Here is a 22,297-nt window from a genome sequence, read left to right as displayed (position 1 = left end):
GCCGCTACTTTACCACTCTGATATTTCAGTAACCAGTGAGATTGGAGGATTACAGGTTTTGAGGGATGCCGGATTACAATCCATGGGGGACCTTTTTCCAGGGGCGTCATTTCTCTCCTTGCAGGCCATGACGGCTGGATCGACTAACACGTGCATGCCTACTTTTATTTATGCCCGGCTGCGGGCTGCGATAAAAGATTTGTATCCAACGTACCCAGAGGAACCACCGACACTCTGGGCATTGCAGTTGCTATACACAGCTAAAGACAGGGCTAAATTGGTCTCTAAACTGTATAAGGCTGCGCAGGAGGATGAGGGAGGAGGGGCGGAACTGGCCAGAGCGCGGTGGGATAGAAGTCTTCCAGACCCTCTAAGTGATGACGAATGGCATAAATGTTGTAACATGACGGGAGGATATGTGATAAACGGAAACTTCCGTCTTTTGCATTATAAATTTCTGCATCAGTGGTACTACACGCCAGTTCAACTTGTGCGGTATGGTCTTCGAACTGCTGCTCGGTGTGTGAGATGCGGTGAGGATGATGCTGACTTTATACATCTGGCTTGGGGGTGCTCGCGAGTGTATGACTTCTGGAGGGCGGTGACTGAGTGTCTGACGGTTATGACATCAACTGAGGTTAAGCTGGATGTGCGTCTCTGTCTGTTGGGCATAGCCTCTGGTGTAGCAGCGCAATCACGACGACTAGTGGTACTGGCGCTACAATTAGCCAAGAGGAGAGTCGCTATGGGGTGGGGGGGGAGGAGGGCACCTGACGTGCAGCTATGGCTGAAGGATATGGCTTACTGCAGGGACCAGCTGCACTGTTATTATGAGGGTCTGCCGGAGAGGTCTCGCCCACAGGACATATGGGCTCCATTTACGCTTTATGTGTTGTCTCTGGAGGATTCGGATAGTGAGAGGAATGCGACCACTGACTTGCCGGAAGAAGATCAAGAATCTGATTGAGTGATGCTCGAATGCGGAAGAGATGAATGCGTCGTGAAATGTGCTCGCGCTGTTGTGCTCGGTGTGTTCTATACATTTGCTATGGGAGGTTGACCAGACCAGGCTGCCTTCTGCTGTCTAGCCGTGATCTGAGTGTATAATGTAAGAATTGCGTGACGATGCCTACCCTGTCCATACACACTATGCCGATTACTGCAACAGCTAACCCTTGGGCGGTGTATGTGTCCGAATCGTAAGGCTCACTAAGACCAGAATTGGGAGGGGTGGGGGGGAGTTGAGATTGTTAGTCGGTTGACTTTTTTCTGCAAAATCGAAAAAATGAGACCGAGATCACATAAGGGCTATACGACCGCCATCAACGTGTACTTTGAACATTGCAATTAGAACATATGTGGTGCCTACAGGAGCTCAGTCTTTTTTTTCTGGAACTGCACTTGTAAAGATGATGTGTGTTATTGAGATCCTCTGTGACTGTATAGTACACTGATTGCGGCCGGCCCTGCCAGTGGGTTGTAGGCACACCGCTGTGTTTATGCATAATGTGCAATAAAGGTCTACCAAAAAAAAAAAAAAAAAAACTGTAGTAGGGTGGACACAGTGACCAGGATTATAAAATGTGTCTATTTAGAATTATCTCCTGGAACATTGCAGACATCCGTCCGAAATGATCAGACGAGGTTTGGCTAGATTATGTTAAGTCTTCGATTTTATTTGTATTCAGGAAACCTGTTATAAGTATGATTTTGTGCTGGACGGTTATTGTTCTTTTAATGTCCACACAACCCCTTCATCGGCACAGAGCGCAAAGGAGGGCAGGTCACGTTGATCTCAGTTAGATATGGGTCTATTCAGGCAGTGGTTGTAATTGAATCCCCCTGGTATCAACTAATTTTGATTTCCAACCTGATCCAGGTTAAGCTATTATTGGTCAACTGGTACTACAACATTTTTGACCAAACTAGTTGTGATGTTATTGAAACCCTTCATGTGGAAATCCATACTATCGCCGGGAAGTGGCAACCCCTGTGTATCCTTTGGGTAGGGGATTTCAATTGCACCTTTTGCCTGCATAGTCCCAATCAAGTTTGTGGACTGCTGGATACAGAGGGCCAACCACAGTCACATTTTATACACACAACGTAGGGCAGGGCTCTAAATGACATTATTATTGTAAATGACCTGTGCCTGATAGACTCTCTGGTCAGCAGCCCCTCAACACAGTGCCCCACTTATGTCAGAGGAGGTAGGGAAATTGTTATTGATTTCATGTTTATATAAAAAATGTTTGCCTTCCTTGTTGGTAAATTTGAGGGGGAGTCAAATAATGCAAGCGACCATAGCCCCCTCACTGTTTCCCTAAGAGTAATAGCCCAAGAGGGAAAGGCAATGGCCGCCCTATTCAGTATAACACCAATCAAGGGGTGAGATTGAAATGGGGCAAAATAAATCCTATTCGAGGAGAAAATCGTTAAGGGAAACCTAAGCTCTATTTTGAGATGCCTCCAACACGACTCCTTCCCAGGAAAGGTCATACAGGGTTTTGAACTAATCTGCATGGATTTAGCTAAAAGCGTAACAAGATCAGCACGGAGAAGGGAAGTCCAGTAGACACGATAGTTTAATGCTCAGTGTTCAAGATCCCAAAAGAACCTCATAAAGGCACTGAATGTAATCCCTCGGAATAAAATCCAAATTAAAAGTGCTTATAAAAATACCATCAATCAAAGGAAAGAAGAACTGAGGAAGTTATCCTGGTAAGATCTTGAGAGATTGAGAATGCGCTGTCCTCTGGAACAGAGGGGCGTGTCCCACATGCACTCAAAGAGTTGTGTGTAATCCTTAATCTGCTCTTTTTTTTTGTCAAATCTGTTTTTATTGTTTTAAGTTTACACTTAGTCATAACGGGCATCTCATATAAAACTTACAATCATGCATAGGGTTGCTTTCCAACACATGAGTGTGCGGCCACATTGGTTTCGCATGCATTCGAGCTTTACTGTGAATGAAACGAAAAGTGCTCGCACAGGAGCTAGCTTTACTGCTGTCCGCCAGTCATGATGCAGTCTCTGAGGTTACAATATAAAAGCAGAGTGTTAACCTTCCGGTATCTTGTGCGGTCCATTGCTGACTATTCACCTCGATCAATGAAACAGATGGTTTACTTATAAAACAAAGGAACAATAACAGTGGCAGCATAAACCGTGTGTACATGCTTAACTCCCTCTCCTCTTTCCCCACATCCAGCCCCCGGGGCTCCTTGTGTTCTCCTCAGCTATGACCTGGTTCGTGTGGTTGCACTCGTGCCAGGATAAAGCAAGAAAAAAGTGTTACCAGACTATCCCGTCAGTGTATTGGCCTATGGCGTGCCTCCGCCTGGGTGGGTATTATCTGCTCTCTGTGTGCCTCGCGTGTCCCTCCCTTTCCAGTTGCTTAAGCGAAAGAGCATCTGCTCCCAATGGGCCACTACAGGTTCCTTCCGTAGTCCCAGTGCTTCCTCCCTTCGAATGGCAATCCCCTCTGCCCTAGCCCATGCCTGAAATGAGGAACTCCATGCCCCTTGTGTGTGGCGGGTCATGTGCCTTTCATCTCCTTGTGAGGAGACTTTTTGCAACCACTAGCCCCAGATCCAAGAACCGGAACGTTACCTTGTCCTTAGGAGACCTCTTGAAGTGGTGTAATATGTACTCAGGCCAGTCAAAGGGTATGGTGCGACCTGTGCAACCCTGCAGCAGTCCACTAATTGCGCACCAGTAGATACCCAACCCAGGGCACCTCCATAGCATATGCAAGAACCCCGTCTCCAGCTCGTTACACCTAGGGCACAGTGCATCGTTACGATGAAAATACCTGTTAATCAGCTCGGGTGTGACATAAGCCCTGTGGACGATGGATAGCTGGATTTGGCTTAACCACATGTTTCTCGGGCTACGCACAGGACTTTTAAGTATCCTTTCCCACTTCTTATCCACCAGTGGCCGCCCCAGGTCCAGTTCCCATTTACGTCGGAATGGATCTAAGCTACGCCCGCAACGATGCCGTAAACCAGCGAACCAGGTGCCTGCCTCTCCCCATGACGTGCAGATATTGCATGGTTAGATGCTGACTTGGCTCCATGGTCACGTCCCCCCATTTTGGCAGTCAATCTCGCTATCAGGGAGCGATGCCCTAAAAAAAAACCAGGCGGGAGCCCCTTCTCTGTCACCAGGGTCTCTAATCCTTAATCTGCTTTTGATAAAATGTATTCACAAAATGTTTTCTCACATCAGTTCTTTTTTTTCATTCGTGTTTCAATGTAATTATGGAGTATCTGCCAAAATTCATTATTATTACTTCATAATAACTATTAGCGTTGATCAAACAATTGGTTGTGCCCAATGCATTTCGGCATGACTGCCCTTCTTCCGGGCCTGTACAGTAAACTTCGCTCAATATGGAGTTGGCCGGAGACCCGCTATGAAATAGGCGCGGTAAACAAACTGTCACTTAGCTGGGGACTGCGACTATCTAGGTGCTGGTGTGTTCTTGAGAGAGCCATTGCGCTTAGACACCAAGAGCTTTTGGGTGGTTATAAACTGCCCCCTATTTTCGGCAGATGCTAGGTGAATGGATTCATTGATACTGAGGGTAGTTTGAGAATCCCATTTCTCGGCTATATTTAACCCAAAATGTATTTCACCACAGGAGTTAAGAGAAGATGTGCCATTAGATCCAATCTTGGCTTACCAACTAACCAGTTCTTCCCTTAAAGTGAGTGAGGTCGAGGATGCCCTGGCAAAGGGCATCTGTTTGAAAGCCCCAGGACCTGATGGGGTCCCATTAGAACTCTGTAAAAGCAATCCTCACCTTTGGGCACCCCTGCTTACTAGCGTCTTCAAGGCAGCGATAATCGGTCTCATCCCAACATCCTGGAAGGAGGCCATAGTGGTACCAGTATATAAAAGGGTAGCAACCCCGACCCCCGCAAGCTACAGATCAATCTCCTTAATTGATGCCACCGCAAAGGTATTGGCGAGGGTTATTCTTGCACGCCTTGATACTTGGGCAAGTAACTCGGGGACTATGTCTCAAACGCAATTTGGCTTTAGGAGGGGGATGGGTACAAATGACAGTGCCTCAATTTGTCTCTTATTATGGGTAAGTACATGAAGGCCAGGAGGGGTCTATCCACCTGACCTTCATGGACTTATCCAGTGCCTTTGACTTTGTCAATCGGTAGAAATTGTGGGGACAGTTGGAGAAAATGGGCGTTGAAGAACCCTTTATTTCCCTCCTGAATAGGCTGCATGCGTCCACCACTGTTGCCATACGATATGGCCCCATGGGGAGAAGACTAAGCCCATTGATTCCACAGTAGGTGTTCGGCAGGGGTGCATTTTAGCTCCATTTCTTTTTCTATTGTACACAAATGGCCTTGAGGCATTTTTAATAGAGCAGGTAATTGACTTTCCCAGAATAGGAGGCAACCCGTTCCCATTTTTGTCATACATGGACAACACTGTTTTAATGGCCTTAACAGCTAATAGTCTCCAAAAATCATTAAATGCTTTTACAGATTTTATGAGAAATAAGTGTTATCCCCGTGCACTCGTTTTGCTCTTCAGTTATTCAAATGGTTAAATCTTTTTCAATTTGGCGCTTCATTTGTCGCACGTCGTCTGGCCGTGCCTTTAAGTATCAGAACATGATGTGGGGAGGGTCACCTGCCCACCAAAATGTGAGCCCGATATATCATGAAATTCTCAGGTTTCTTCACAAAGTTCAACTTTATTCAGTTCAATATTTGTAATCCAATCAAAGAACTTGATTCAGTTCCACTTTCAAATTCAACATCATATGCAGGCATAATAATCCTCTTATGGTGCAATGGTTAATGCTGTTCACAGTGTTTCATAAGTACCCAAGGCATTTCGGGTCAACAAAGCAGGACCCTTCGTCAGGGGTCTGTAAAGAAATGAAACAGGACCTGATAACGTACTCCACTAGACAATGAGTGACAACAATAAATAATAAGTTCATGCCCAACGTGAATAATGTGAAAACCTAACCGAAACTAATCGCGTGAATGAATTAGTGCAAACTTATCAGGCAGTGAATTACTCTGTTGGTTAAGTGAATCGTTTAAACAGATGCAACCAATGTGCTCAGGAGGGGCGTAGTGCGGTGGCTATCATGCACAAGCTAATAAGGTCAAATGAGACATGCGGGATTACACAAATTTACAGGCGAGCATCCGTTTTAAATAATCACTACGACATGCTGAAGCACACAAGGTCTATAACGATACAGGTAAACTGACTACAATGACTTACATGGCACTGGAACAAGCCGTGTCTCACTCTCCTCGTAAACGAAGGCATTCAGGAAGTTCGTTTACGCGCAAGTTAAAAAATAGAAAGATAAACTGCAAACTATCACCTGACCGGAGTAACTATCAATGGGGACGCGAGGAACGCGGGATGCACTAGTCATGTGACGCGGGTGCATTGGATTCATGCGGAAATAAACACTAGAGCGTTAATAAAGGTATATAGAACTATAAACTCACTATTTATCCATCCGACAATTTGGCAGCGCAAAACACTTTGTAATTTATGCTGTTTTGAAACACTTTACGACGCACCGAGGGTACATTCTGAATCCCACTTTTAGGAGAAATCCGCCCCAGTATCTACATGGACGGTTTTAATTTTTTACAGTCTGTCTACTGCTTCTATTTGTTTTGCTGTTTCTAACTAGATCAGAATGGCATGGCAAACAAACAAACTGAGTCGAAATAAATAAATTAGTGTTTTTTTTTTTAATTTGTTTTTAAAATTGTATATCATAAATAATAAGACGGAATTAGATAATGGGTTTTAAAGTCTGTAGTCCAAGTCACTGAGCATATGGGATTAGTTTGAGGTTTCAGTGATTTTATTCAAATATTGTATAAACCGGACTTGAAATTCCTCTTTAAGTTTTATGTATATATGTTAAACTTTTATGGTCCACTGAATCTAATAAAGTTATTCTGACTGACTGGCCTGCTCGTAATTTTATAATGAGGAAAATAAGCACAAACTGTTTTGTGCTTTAATATATATGGATGCTGAATCACATATCAACAAACTGGATTTCCAAAGTACAATAATCTTTAGTAATGCATGTGTTCTTCAATAACAGGTTGCTATGGCATCGTGAAGGTACCTGAAGGTCCTTGGTTTTGTAGAAAATGTGAATCGCAGGAAAGAGCAGCCAAAGTGGTAGGTTTCCTTTTCGAGTTTTTTGCTGTGTTATAATTATAATATAAATGTATCTTGCATGGCTATTGTTTCCTTTCATTGGTTCCAGGCACAACTCTCCCATTCTGCTGCACCTCGGAGTGTTTTTTCCTGCTTTTGCCTCGTTTTTAGGTCTCGGCTTGCGTAGGCTGCGCTTGCGCATTCTCGCTGGCGAGATTTTATGTTTCTTAGTAGCGAAGGTTAACCCCGCCCCTCTGCTCCATTGGCTGGCCTAAATGCTGGCCAGCCATTGGAGAAGAGGTTTCAGTGACGATTTAAGCCCGGTCTTTTTCGGATTGAGGGGCGTGTTTGTTAACGTTCTTCTCTTTCTTCTCTATTGGCTGAAATGTAAAAACAACAGTCTTAAACATACCCATTGTTTACATTTCAGCCAACGGAGAAGAGGGGAGAAAGAAAAAAACACGCCCCCCAGTCTGCAAAGGACGGGGCTTAGAGCAAATGGCGAGCGCTTGTTGGAGAAAGATTTCCTGCTGAGGTTGATATCTCTGCAATAGGACAGGCGTGCTTTCCAGGGACCCTGACAGAAAACGCTCCCGTTTCCCCTCAAACCAGCCCACCTCTGTACCAGTACGGACCCGGGTCGTGTGCTCTGCAGAGGGAGCAGCGGACAGGCCTACGTGTTTAAATGGCCGGCTGACAGAGCTGCATGCTGTGACATGTTTAAGGACGTGCGGCTGTCGAGGCCCCTCCCTGCCCTGCCCTCCCAGGCAGCAAGATGGCTTCCGAAGGATCGACCGCTCTGCGCACGGGCTGAACAGCTCCTCCTGGCCGAGCAGCGCGGGGGTGAGTGAGACGGGCTATCGGGGGGTGCCAGAGCAGTTGCGGCCGGGGCCAAAGCAGGGGCGGCGGTGGCGTTGCATGCGCCAGCGCCTGGAGCAGAGGCCGTCACTGATTGCCCCCGCAGGCTCGCTCCATGCCGCCTGTGCCTCTGACACTGAGCGGCGAAGCAGGGGCACTTCCTTTCTGTTCGCCATCTCACTGGAGCAGCAGCATGGTGAGGGTCTGGATGGGACTAGGGCAAAGAAGAGCTGGAAAGCGGGTGAAAGCCTGGCAGTGCGCACATTAGTAGTATGACCCGAGGCTGCGGCCTTGCTGTACCTGGAGGTCCCCTCTGCTGTTGCCGGCGTCATCTTCTGTTTGCGGGGGTCGGCGATCGGCCTCAGCACCCCGCTTTGGCTCCCCGCCTGGGTGAGGTACTCCCACTGCAGCGCGGCTGAAGTTACATCCCGTCTGCCTCCTATGAGCGTCTAGGCACTCACAGTGCCACCAGCGTCCGATGCCTGGTGTCTTTTGATCTGCTCCAGCCGTTGTCAGATACTCCACACTCGCAGCTCACTCCCCCTGGTGCATGCTAAGCAATGCAGGCCTAGGCCGCGCTGGCCCGTCCAGCATCACCTCCGTCGTCCCTCGGTCCGCGTACTCCCCAGGCCAACGAGGGTCAGTTCCGCTCCACCTCCGGTGATTACGGGGTGGTAAGACAGAGACACAACGCTTGATTCTCTAGGATAATGGGGTGAGTCGAGCAGAGCTTCAAATGATTGCGTACGCCATCTTGGCTGGCTAGCTACACCCATAGGGTGAGCTGCGGGTTAAACTGACTGATGGCTGTGACTCGCAGGGGTTTGTTTTATTTATAGTTCTGATTCTGGCCCATGAGTCTGGCCTGAGGCTGAGAGCTAACCTTTGGTGTTTTACTGCCTCGTGGTTCTGACCCCTAGAAAGTACATGTCTGACGTAGTATTCCCTTAAATGTATTGGGTAAACCCTGTAGGTCTGAGCCAGGGTTCTGCCCTCATTGGGGTAATCTGCCATCCTGGGTCCTGAGCCTTAGGTTTATTTATTTATTTATTTATTTATTTATTGAGCGCGACAGCTACCCAAAAAGGGTTTCCCGGCGCTAGAAGATACTGAACCAAGAGGGCAGGAGAAAGTCTCAGGGAAGAGACCGGGGCAAGTTACTGGTTGAATAGTCAGGTCTTGATGGCTTTACAGAAATGTTTGTAGCGAGTTTCCAAACGAAGAGGTTGCGGAAGGGAGTTCCAGAGCTTGGGGCCTAGAAGGGAGAAGGATCGGCCTCCCATCCTTGCTCGGCGTGTTTTGGGGACACAGAAAAGGCCTTGGGTGGAGGATCTCAAGCATCGGGCCGGCGTGTAGGTATGCACCAGGGTTGGGAGGTATTTGGGGGCATTGCCCCATTTTATTCTATGCATGAGACTAAGAGTTTTGAATTTGACCCTGTATTCTTAGCCAGTGGAGTGCCTAAAGGTGACCGGACATACGTTCCCTCCTATGGCATTTGCATTTGCATTTTATCTGCTCAGTTGTTCTTATGCACATGGGTAGCTCGTGAAGGGTTATGATATACATCGTTTAACTAGTGTGGGTGTCCCACCTGACCTGTGTTTTGATGTGGAATTAGCTGGTTCATGGTTTTGACCCTAGTACTTAGCTGGTACACCATTGTGAACAAGTTCTTCATATTATTATTTTTTGTTGTTGCTGGAATACATTTGATCTAGAGCAGTTTCCTGATGCCCCGCCTTGACTGCTGAAGCCTGGAGCTGATGGTTGGGATCTTCCCCTTTGCACCTGGGATGGATTGCTGAGCAGTAGATGTTTTAGGTGATTTGCCTGAGTCTTCCATCTGTTGGAGATAGAAGGAGAACTCCTTTGCCACCTGCTCTATTTAACCAGGCAGATTGCCCTCTGGGATTCAGAGCTGGCTTTGCAAGATCATTCACTCTGTATTGATCCAATAGAGGAGTTCAGTGAAGAAGAATTGCTCCACTTCCTACGTGCGGAAGGAGGGAAAGCCAAAACCTCTGAACTGCTTGCCCGATACCAACCACTTATCAACCATGTAGACCCCCAACTGAGAGGTATGGTTTTAAAATGGTGGGTGCTTCTAAGTGGGTATTTGCACCCCATTCTCTCTTCTGCCTGCTCTTCTTATTTTTAAACTATTTCAATCTGTTTGCCTCGCCTCTCCCATTCCTTTGGAAGTCGTCAGACTTGTGCATCGCCTTTTAGTTTCCTTTTCTGAGTGCTTTTGAGTGTGCCGCCCATGCAGTGGTACAAAAGGGGTTGGTGATGGACGGAGCATCTGAATCAATCAAACACTCGCACCCAGTCAAAAGATCTGGGTTTAATCCATCACCGTTCTTTAGCCCACTCTGCCACTCCAGTTCAGACATGGCTATATGCAAATCAGTCTGACCCTGTGCCTCATGGGAACAGTCCAGCCCGAACTGCCCATGCAGTGAACATCCAAACAGCGGGTAATACTGGTAAGTAGTTTAGCATTTTAGGCAAAAGTTGAAGTTAAAACAATACTTTGTTTTTTTGTATCTTTGTGGGTCTCGCTGCTTTAGATTTCTGCCTGAGAGCCCCCTGAAAGGCGTTTGAGTTAACAAGCTGTATACTGTTTTTCCAAGGCCCAGATAATTGGAAGCTTGAGCTGTTTATCTGTAGTGTGGCTCCCAACACTCCTCTCATTGGTCTGTTAGTTTTGCCATCAAAATCTTTGCTTTGTTTGAATGAATTTTATGTAGGATATTGTGACAGTGTGTAACTGTTTTTTCTCTAGGGCCTTTGGATAGTGTGAGTGAGTTTTTTCCCCCCATAGACTTGGCATTGTGTGTTGGGAGTTTATCGTCGTTTAGAAGAGTTGGACAATATGTGTTAGTGTGCTTCTGTCTCTGTTAAGACCAAGGGTTGTCTGTTAGTGAATGTCATGTGTGGCAAGCTATAGCGTGCAGGAAATGGAAGCAGTGCAAAAGATGGACTCTTCTGTAGGACCTTTCAGCTATGAGAGTAGGTCTCTTTATGACCCCCTCAGCATTTTCTGGGGTCTCTTCTATATTACGTTTGTACAGTATTAGTAGTACTCTTTAGGGGATTTCGAGGGTGTGTGGGTGGACAGGTAATCTCACCTGTATGGCTTTCAGCATGAACAGTGATATGGCGAGGAGGGGTAAAGATGAATATCTGCAGAGAAAGGGATATTTTTGGTAGCAAGACATAAGAAGAGAGAATAATGTGAAAGTTCAGTTGAAGAAGGCTTCTTTGCAAAACGTATATTATGCATATCCTGTGACCAGACGCTCTTCAGAATTTTACTTTGATACTTCAGTGAATGGTAGTTTTTATTTTGATCGTTCAGTGTCATCCTGCATGAAGGAATGCAAGGTACCTTGGTGTACAGATCTGTCCGTTGCTGATAATTATAGTACCGATTGATAATTTGAGATACAGCATAGCATGAACCATAAAAAATGCACGAAATATGTTGTAATTTTGTTGGCATATAAAACTGCCACACACACTTGGTATTTTTCACCTATGATGGCGGTGTAAGGGCAGCTGCACGCAAACCGAGCCCGGCACCTCTCGGTTCTCCTCCCTTTGACCTTTTGCATGCACCCACTTAGTATGTGGTAACTCTCCAGGCTCCCCTTCTCCATGCCCCTCTTGTTGGACACACTGTTCTCTGGTATCCGCATTTCCTCTCCTGGGTCTCCGCGCATGCACACCATTCCTGGCACTATTTCGCCCTCCGTCCCTCTACATACACCGCTCTGTGAGCAGAAAGTGCCTGGCACCTCTCTCGATCTCCCTCCATACACTGTCTTCACCCTGTACCTGCTGTGTGTTTCTGTTGCTTTTTTCGGTGCGCACTTAGTTTTGTTTATCTGCACCTGAGTCAGTTTGTCTGCTCATGTCCAGTAACAGCGGAGGAGGCGGGAAAACACAATGAAAGGCACTTAGCAAGGTAGGAAGCGGAGCAGGTGATAGATTTGTGATTTAACACCTTGGCTGCTAGAGGTTTTCCCCCCCAGTGCTGGATTTTCAGATTTATCATTGTTCATGACAAGGTCAGCTCGTCATCAGCACAGCTCAACTGTGCCTCATGATGTCATGAGCATCGAAAGGGTTAAACAGAGCCTCTTTATCCCCAAAGAAAAAAGTGCAAACACAGGGCTGTCTTGGTTTAGAAGTGTGGAGGGATAAGGGGTGAAGGCCAGATTACAGACGGTGCCCCAAGACTCAGACAGCCGTGCCTCGAGGAGTAGACACAAAAGAGACAGACGCCTTCCTGATGAACAGGCCATATCTACCTACCGTCGAGCTGTTTCTGTTCTCAAGAAGCCCAGCCCCTTCGGATGTCTCCAGAAGTCTGTGCTCTAGTGAATACAGTGCAACCAACACACAATCTGCCAGGTTCAGTGTTTTTTTATTTTTTTAGGTCTCGGCTAGCGTAGGCTGTGTGTGTGGGGCACTGTATGTGTGGGGCACTGTATGTGTGGGGCACTGTATGTGTGGGGCACTGTATGTGTGGGGCACTGTATGTGTGGGGCACTGTGTGTGTGGGGCACTGTGTGTGTGGGGCACTGTGTGTGTGGGGCACTGTGTGTGTGGGGCACTGTGTGTGTAGGGCTCTGTGTGTGGGGGGCTCTGTGTGTGTGGGGCTCTGTGTGTGGGGGGCTCTGTGTGTGGGGGGCTCTGTGTGTGGGGCTCTGTGTGTGGGGCTCTGTGTGTTTGGGGCTCTGTGTGTGTGTGGGGCTCTGTGTGTGTTTGGGGCTCTGTGTGTGTGTGTGTGTGGCTGTGTGTGTGTGTGGCTGTGTGTGTGTGTGTGTGTGTGTGTGTGCGCGCGCGCATGTGTGTGTGTGTGGCACTCTGTGTGGCTCTGTGTGTGTGGCTCTGTCAACTACAACTGTCTCTACAACTCAAAATAATTATACTACCAACTTTCTACAGTAGTAATACCCATTACTCTATAGTAATCACTACTACTCTACTACACACTATACAACTATCTACTACTCACTCTACAACTCACTCTCTACTACGAACTCTCTAATACTCAGTTTATAATACTCTACTCAAACTATTCTAATAACTATATCTACAAAATACTACTCACTCATTACTACTCACTATAACACTCACTCTCTACTACACTCTAATACTAAAAAGTACTAACTAACTACTGCTCTCTAATCTATACTCTATTTTAAGTCATTCGCTACTCACTCTACTAAATAGATATACTACTCCATATACTATCTATAACTCTCTACACTACATCTATTTCTATCTAGTACTTTTCATTACTCACTACTTTCTCTACACACTATCTACTACTCACTCTATACTACTCTCCACTAATCTACACTACTCACTAACTACTATTGCCTACAACTCACTCCTACTCTACTCTATGCAAGTACTCTCTATTAATCAACTAGTAACTCTCTACTAACTATTAACTGCTAATACTCTCTACTACTCTGCTTGCATATTGCATTGTAAATGACAATACCATATATTTATTGGTTTAAAAATAAATAAATAATGAAAACAATAACATTTGCAATGCCAATAGCTCTAACTTTAACAAAGACGAGACCATTGCATTGTAAATGCTTGTTACTTTGTCCTTCCTCTGCCCCATTTCTCTGAGTGCTTTCTCCAGCTTTTGCCTCGTTTTGTACTGCTTTCTCCTCCCCCACCACATTTTTCTGAGTGCTTTCTCCTCGTTTTGAACTGCTTTCGCCTTCCATTCGCCCCTTCTTTGAGTGCTTTCTCCTCCTTTCGCATCTTTTTGTACTGTTTTCTCCTGCTTTGGCCTCCTTTTACGGATTTCTCCTTTTTTTCCCCTGTTTCTTTGAGTGCCTTCTTATGCATTTACCACGCCTTTTACAGCTTTCTCCATTCTTCTCCCCGTTTCTCCAAATGCTTTCTCTTGCTTTTACCTCGTTTTGTACTGCTCTGGCCTTCCTTTCGCCCCATCTTTAAGAGATTTCTCCTGCTTTTGTCCTGTTTTTAGGTCGAGTATTTATACTCGAACCTATTACATCTGAACCAAAGTCTCTTGAACCAGCAGATTTCCTACAATGCATGTTGTGCACTCGAGCATGAAGCTTCCCCAGGCGCGCGCCTGGCCTTGCACACCACCATCAAAGGCCTCTGCTCCCCCTCACTCACATCCCATCCCCATATGCTCCTTAACTTCCTCCCACCCCCCTCCCCCACCATGCTCTTGAAGCGCGACGCTTCACCAGCGCTTGGCAGCCTGCGGCCACTGACAGCAGTAAACAATAGAGAAATACCATCACCGCGCGGGCAGTCACCGGATCCTCCCGGCATGCACTGGGACATGGTCAAAGCGGTACATTACACTCACACTTCAAACCCTCTCACAGAGTCCCTCCCAATCCTCTGCATGTTTTCATCTCCCCTCTTCCCCTCTCCGTTCATCGCCCGTGACACAACAACTATCTGCTTTTCAGCAAGGAGACATCTTAATCTTCAACCCCCCGCATTCTTCTTCCTCGCCTTCTGCCCTCGTGCGCTTCCCGTCAGCAAACTTCCCACAGCTGTTCTAAGAGGAACGGATCTTAATGGATCCTTTCTTTCCCTTCCTATAATAAGATGCCTATGGATGGAGCAATATTCCTCCAAGATGAAGGACAGTTGGACTTCATTTTATTTAGCATATCTATGAAGCGTGGACCTGGTGACAGGCTTCGGAGCGCTACACAGATGTGTAGCTACAATTGTGCAGCAGGTGCAGTTGCACCGGGGCCCAAAGCCCCGAAGGGCTTACGAACTCAGAGTTGCAGTATTTATCCCCCCCCCCCCACTCCCCCTCCCCCTCCCCCTCCCCACAGCGCAGTCACATCGGACATTGTCCTTCGCTGTCGAGCTTGTTCTCAATGCAGATTGTTGCTAGTAACTCGAGCTCAACAGATAGGGCTCTTATACACATAACAAGTGTTGGCTTAATAGCGTGCTACATCTTGACTACTCTGGACTGGACTTCAGTTACTTGAGCCATTGTCCTATTCCATTGTCCTCTCATAGCACTGCAAGGCCCAACCTGTTAAAGTTTACATATAAATATGTTTGTACACTATCAGGGCTATTCACAAAGGTAACTTACACTTGTGAGTAGTTTACTCTTACATGTTTTTTTTCATTTTACTTCTTTTGGCCTTCCACAAACTTAGTGTAAAGTTGCTCACAAGTGTAGACTTCAAACGTCTCCATCTGAAAAATGATTTTTATTTAATGTAATATATTTAAATTAGTTAATTCAAAATTAGTAAATTTTATTCTATTCTACATTAAAAATAAATATATAAAATGTATTTACAATGAAAATTATTTTACTAATGTATTATAAAACTCAATACACTTCTTTTATTCCTCCCTATTCTTTACCATAGGGAGATCCCCACCCGGACTGTGCAATCTAATAGTAAAGTATAGGCGAAAGTAAAAATGTGACCCACGGTCGGAGACTTCAGTCTTGTCAATTAAACTGCCTTGATTAAAGTCAGAATTTCTATGGAGGTCAAGTTCCTGGCTAGCTTTAGAATATTTGGGAATTCAACTTTCAGCCAGTAATTTTGCCTCCATTACAGAGGTTGTAAAACCTCCCTCATTTCTTGCTTGATCCACCCAATCCCAAAGATGACCATTTTACCTAAGAACTTTTGTTTCAATCTTGACCAATATATTTACCCAGCAGTTCTTTCAAAGTGCTGCTGTTGGGGGCGTGGCCAAGATGGCGATCGGGTAAGACGTGCTTCGTTCGTTTCCCCGCTCCCATCTGCCTGCCAGGACACTAAATGGTGAGATATCTGCCCGAAACTTGGTACGAGGCAGCAACAGAGGCGCGAGAGGTCAGAGGATGGCTCTTGGAGACCAGAGAGCCCATGGAGCTAGCGCAACAGTGAAGGAACCGGAGAGGCCTGCTCCGACAGAAGATGGCTGCCGGGCCCGCGAAATGAAGAAGAAACGCAGCAGACATCGTGACGCAGAGGCTGCACGCGCCGGACTATGGGAATGGTGCAGCCGACATTAAAGGTAACATAGCGACCGGCACCCGAGCCTCAGTACCAGGGATCGGAACCCTCTACACCCCAGCGGTCTGGCGCACTACCTTCCAGGCCTCGGCGGAGTGAAAACCCAGGCCCCTAAATCAGCAGTCGACTGGGGCGAAGAATCAGGTTAGCGGGACCAGGCAGCGGGGCCTGCAGACACCAGGGCAAGACTCTGAGGCAATATTGCTGTGAGTAGCTAAGGGGTGGAGAGCGCAGCCCGAGCACAGGCGGTAAGCGACTACCGGATCCAGTAGCGGCTAGCAGGCCGCCTCTCAAGTCTGCAGCACTCCGCACAACATCCGGGCTTCGACGGAGGGAGGTGTGTGATGCTGCACAACAAATAAGGCGATGAAATAAGGCAGGGAGGTCCGACTGCGAAATCCGAGCAGGCTGTATCACGACCTTGGAAAGGTGCTATTGAACGCACAGGCAGAACACGGCCCACCACCCTTAATAACGCTGTGTAGGTCACACACTGCGACACTGCAAAGGTCGTCGTCCTCTTCTCTGAAGTGGGGAGAGCTGCGGCCTACGAGGAAGCAAGCATATAGGGCCAGAAGTCCAGATTGTGCGAAGGCCTGCCAGTAACTGCTCAGATCAACTTTACCAGGAACAGAAAGTGGGGGGGCCCTGAAGAGCAGGATACGCCTCTAACAACACCTAGAACCAATAGGGGTCACTGATTTCAGTCAAGTTCATGAGAGGCGAAGGGACTTGGCACACGAGGGACCGGAACACTCTTGCATTGGTCACTGGAGGCGAGAGGTGGAGGCTGAGGGAGAAGACTGGAGCACCAGAGCCCCGCAGGCAGCAGCGTACCTTAAACGGGTATTACCAGAGAAGAGCTGAGAACCGAATAGGAGAAAAGAGGCGGCAGTCTATATTGGCCACATAACAGAGGGCAGTAGGGAACGAAAGAGAAGAGCAGTGAGGTGGCATTATTTCACATGGCACAAGGGGGAAGGGAGGCCTGGAGCACGGAGAAGCGGGACATTTAGAGGCTGGGCTCTAGGGGTGCCACGTGGAGGCCCAGTGAAGAAGCAGATTCTACGGGGCCTTCCCACACAGCAACACAGTCACAAAGGAGCAGAGGGAGAAGGGTTGTGAGCAGTTGCGGAGAGGTGACGGTTGGTAACCATAATGACCGGTCGTGCTCACGGAAATGGTGTACAGAGACATATTGGGGAAATCGAAACAGAGCCCAGGAGGATGAAGGAGCATAAGGGTACAGTTCACAGACCCGCAACTGAACTTTGGAACCTACTCGACACCACATTGCCGGACGTTGCCTTTCTTACAGAAACCTGGATGAACGGCTCATCAGCGCCCGACATAGCCATCCCAGACGGCTACAAAATCATCCGAAAGGACCGCATCAACCAAACAGGAGGAGGCATCGCCATCGTCCATAAGAACACCATCCGCATCACGACCAGTTCTGACGACTCCCTCGCAGCTTCCGAACACCTTGACTTCCAAATTCACATTGATCCCAAGACCACACTCAGAGGCACCCTCATCTACAGACCACCTGGACCCCGCACACAATTCAGCGAAGACATCACTGACTTAATCAGCCCACACGCCCTCCCCTCCGAGGACTACATCCTACTGGGAGACCTCAACTTCCACCTGGAAAAGAACAACAACAACAGCAACACCACCACCCTTCTGGACAACCTTGCCAATCTCTGACTCAAACAACTTGTTGACACCCCCACCCACTATGCCGGGCACACGCTCGACCCAATCTTCTCTTCCAGCAAGCACATCTCCTTCAACCACGCCACAGGACTCCATTGGACTGACCACAGCTGCATTCACTTCAACTACAAAAAGACCACAACCCACAACCACCCACAACCAATCCCCCGCAGAAACTGGAATAAAATTACCACCGACCAGCTCTTCACATCGCTTCACCAAAACCCTCCTTCCAAATCATCGGACCCAAACCAAGCAGCCATCAACCTCACACAATGGATCACCGACAGCGCCGACGAATTGGCACCCATGAAAAACCATCAAATCATACAAGGTAACAAAAAAGCCCCCTGGTTCAATGATGACCTCAAGAAGATCTGTCGCACCCTTGAGAAAGCATGGCGAAAAAACCCAACCGCTGACAACCTGGCCACCTTCAAGAACGCCACCCGCAAACACCACCAACTGATCAGAACCACCAAGAAATCAGCATTCAAGGATCGACTCGACAACAACGCCCACAACAGCAAGGAACTATTCAACATCGTCAAAGAGTTTACTAACCCCACTGCCGGCACCAACGACATCACTCCCTCTCAAGACCTCTGCGACTCTCTAGCCTCGTTCTTTCACAACAAGATCGCTGACATACATAACAGCTTTGGCGACCAGTCCACCCCATCCACCTCCGGACAAAAAACCCCCACCAACAACCTTTGCGCCTGGAACCCTATCACCACTGAAGACACCATCCGACTGATGAACTCCATCCACTCAGGATCGCCAACCGACCCTTGTCCCCACCACATTTTCAACAAAGCAGACTCCATTATCGCACCCCATCACCGAGATGTCATCAACTGCTCCCTCAACTCTGCTACCTTCCCGGAAAGCTGGAAACATGCCGAACTCAGCGCCCTCCTGAAGAAACCCACAGCAGACCCCACTGAACTTAAGAACTACCGCTCCATTTCGCTCCTCCCTTTCACTGCCAAAGTCATTGAGAAAACCGTCAACAGTCAGCATGCCCTCTTCCTCGAATCCAACGGCTCCCTCGACCCATCACAGTCCGGCTTCCGAGCCAAACACAGCACCGAGACCGCCCTCATCGCAGCAACAGACGACATTTGAACTCTACTGGACAACGGAGAAACAGCCGCCCTCATCCTACTTGACGTCTCTGCAGACTTCGACACAGTCTGTCATAGCACCCTTATACAATGCCTCAGCAACATCGGAATACAAGGAAAAGCATTGGACTGGATCATCTCGTTCCTCGCTGGAAGAACCCAGAGAGTCCGCCTCCCCCCTTACAAATCGGAAGCCTCTGAAGTCATCTGCGGCGTTCCACAAGGATCTTCACTCAGTCCCACCCTCTTCAACGTATACATGAGTCCCCTCGCATCCATCGCGCGCCAACACAACCTCAACATCATCTCATACGCAGACAACACCCAGCTAATCCTCTCCCTCACCAAAGACCCAAACTCCGCCAATACCAACCTACACGACGGGATAAAAGAAGTGGCCGAGTGGATGAAGAACAGCCGTTTAAAACTGAACTCGGACAAAACGGAAGTCCTCATCTTAGGATCATCCCCCTCCGCTTGGGATGACTCATGGTGGCCACCAGCCCTAGGAAACGCACCCAAACCAACGGACCACGCGCGCAACCTGGGCTTCATCCTGGACTCCTCCCTGGACTCCTCCCTCTCAATGACCAAACAAGTCAACGCCGTCTCATCATCATGCTTCAACATCCTACGTATGCTCAAAAAAATCTTCCGTTGGATCCCCACCGAAAAAAGAAAGACGGTCACCCATGCACTAGTCACAAGCCGACTGGACTACGGAAACACCCTGTACGCCGGAACCACAGCCAAACTACATAAAAAACTCCAAAGCATCCGAACGCCTCAGCCAGACTCATCCTAGACATCCCCCGCCAAGCTCACATTTCCGGTCACATGAAAGACCTCCACTGGCTCCCCGTCAACAAGAGAATAACCTTCCGTCTCCTCACCCACGCACACAAAACCCTTTACGACCTAGGACCCGAATACCTCAACACGCGCCTGACCTTTTACACCCCCACCCGCCAACTACGATCGTCCAATCAAGCCCTCGCCGCGATTCCACGCATCCAAAGATCCACCATAGGCGGAAGATCCTTCTCCTACTTAGCGGCCAAAACCTGGAATTCTCTCCCCACCCACCTCCGCCTCATACAGAACCACCTCTCCTTCAGAAAACAACTAAAAACCTGGATATTTGACAAGTAACGTACCCCCCTCTGGGTGAATAGTGCGCTATACAAATTTTGAACTTGAACTTACAAGTGCCTGCAGAAGTGGGCCCTGCAAGGCGGGGAAAGAGAGTGCCCTGAAGGAGGAAGAGGCACAAGGGTACAAGTGAATGCAGAAGTGGGCCCTGTAAGATGAAGAAAGATCAGTGAATGTAGCGGGGTCTTATACCCTTGAGGGGAAGCGGGGACACCCCTATTTATCAACCGGCTAGGTGAGAGGAAAACACCAGGGACCCCCTGGATTAGACCCTGGAGTTAAGGCAGGTAAAAGGCGGAGGAAGTGGCCTTGAATAACACTTGCAAAGGGACGTGAGCGGGACAGAGTTTCAGACGCCAACATGTCTGCGCTGCAGGGGGGGGAAGACCACAACCTGAAAGAAATGCTGCTTAAACCTCCTGCACAATCCAGCAGAGAGGGACACACATCCCCAAACCCAAAAAACTGGCCAAGAACCTGCCACAAATGAGGACCCAGTTACTCCTGTTTTTTCAGAGATGCTATATAACACCCTACGTGAGCACATCAGCTGGTCCCGCAGCTGGAGAGGCAATTCCAAGCAGCCTTAGATGTAGGTGCCCTACCTCAATCCATGTGCAAATCGGTCATAGTATCTCTCCTTTAACCGGACAGGGATCCCCAGCAGTTGGGTTCTTACGGCCTATAGCCCTCTTGTCCGCGGATTATAAAATATATGGGAAGGTTCTGGCGGATGGGTACGCCACTATCCTTCCACAGCTGATACATCCGGATCAGAATGGGTTTGTGCCGGGCAGAAATACTTCCTACAATAGTGGGGAATTTCGATTGTCCATTCAATACATACAGTGTCAATATACGCTGATGATGTTCTCATATACGTTCGAGATATTGCAGCTGACCTCCTCTCTATAACACGTATCTTGCAAGACTTTGAGGAAGTGGCTGGACTACGAGTTAACTAGGCCAAGTCCACAGTTTATCCCATGATACAGGCAATGCCTCCATGCCAGCTGAGGGTGGGTAACGTTAACCTTCTGTGGAGTCCTCCAGCAGTACGGTACCTGGGAGTCCGTCTGTATCACATGCCACAGGACATCTACGAAGGCAACTATTGAAGGCTGATGGTGGGCATTATGTCACCCATACACTTTTGGAAAAGTCTTTCCCTCGCAGTCACGGGTAAGATAGCAATCGCCAAAATGATCCTGGTCCCAAGACTCTTATATCTCTTTATTAACCTCCCAGTGGTTCCTCCCCGCTCGTTTTTCGGTGAGTTGGATGCCTTGCTGGGAACCCTTATTTGTGTCTCTGACCGCAGGCGCATTACCCTGGCAAAGTTGCTGTTGCCTCTCGACCAAGGAGGGATGGCTGCGCCATCCTTTAAGGCTTATTTCTTGGCCGCCCAATTACAATGGGTGATCTGCCAGACTTCCAATTGAAAGAACTGATCCTACGCAAGGCAAGAGATAAGCAACTACTTGTGTACCAGGACCACCCTATTGCATTGTTTCAGGACCTAGCTGCCATAACCCTGCAGAAAAGGAGAGCATTCAGACCAGTGACAATATTCCTTCGGAATCAGGGAGTGCATACTCTTGGGGCCATCCATTCAGACTATTATTCAAATGGCAAGGCAAATTGCATCAACTCCGCTCCCTGCAAGATACTTGCTGGATTCTGGGGATCGACCACGCAGAGCAGGAAGGAAAAGTATGACACGACCACCCAACATCTTACGTAAGATGGCAGAAGGTAGGAGGAAGCCGTACCAAGGACTGTAAAGGGAAGCCAGATTACGCCACGATTGCGCAAGAAAGACAAGCTGTATTAGACTCTCTGTCCTAAGAAAAGATGTCTTCCGAGAGTAACTGAGGGGACAAAAGGCAGATACGTGTACTGCATATGGGGCGGCGGGAGAGTAAGGGGGAATTCCCTGAGAGCGGGGAGGCATATATGGCATTGATCACATCATGCACCCAAACTTCTTTTCTACCAAGATACTTGAGACTGGACCACGAGTTCTGGACATTGTGGTTAAAGGTTGGGGTTAGAGAGGGAGAGGGAAGGGACTGGTATTCTTGGAGAAGGTGTTAGGGGATCTATCAGCAGGGATGGAGGGGAGGAGGATCACAACGGCAGGGGACAGAGAAGATGCATTGGGGTGCAGAG

At 47.9% G+C, this 22,297-nt stretch overlaps 1 protein-coding gene across 1 annotated transcript in view; it reads left to right on the top strand.

Annotated features, from left to right (window-relative positions):
• Positions 1–22,297, top strand: part of LOC147721188 (protein AF-10-like) — a 1,319,715-nt gene that overhangs the window by 48,952 nt on the left and 1,248,466 nt on the right. Inside the window, exon 2 of the mRNA XM_086966803.1 lies at positions 7,130–7,209. Within this exon, the coding sequence (XP_086822929.1) occupies positions 7,130–7,209 (80 nt within the window). The remainder of the gene's footprint in view (positions 1–7,129; positions 7,210–22,297) is intronic.

Source organism: Lissotriton vulgaris, chromosome 4_1 (genome assembly GCF_964263255.1).
Source record: "Lissotriton vulgaris chromosome 4_1, aLisVul1.2, whole genome shotgun sequence".
Classification (NCBI taxonomy): domain Eukaryota; kingdom Metazoa; phylum Chordata; class Amphibia; order Caudata; family Salamandridae; genus Lissotriton; species Lissotriton vulgaris.
Note: the sequence above shows the minus strand (reverse complement) of the source record. Positions and strands in the feature narration are given on the sequence as shown.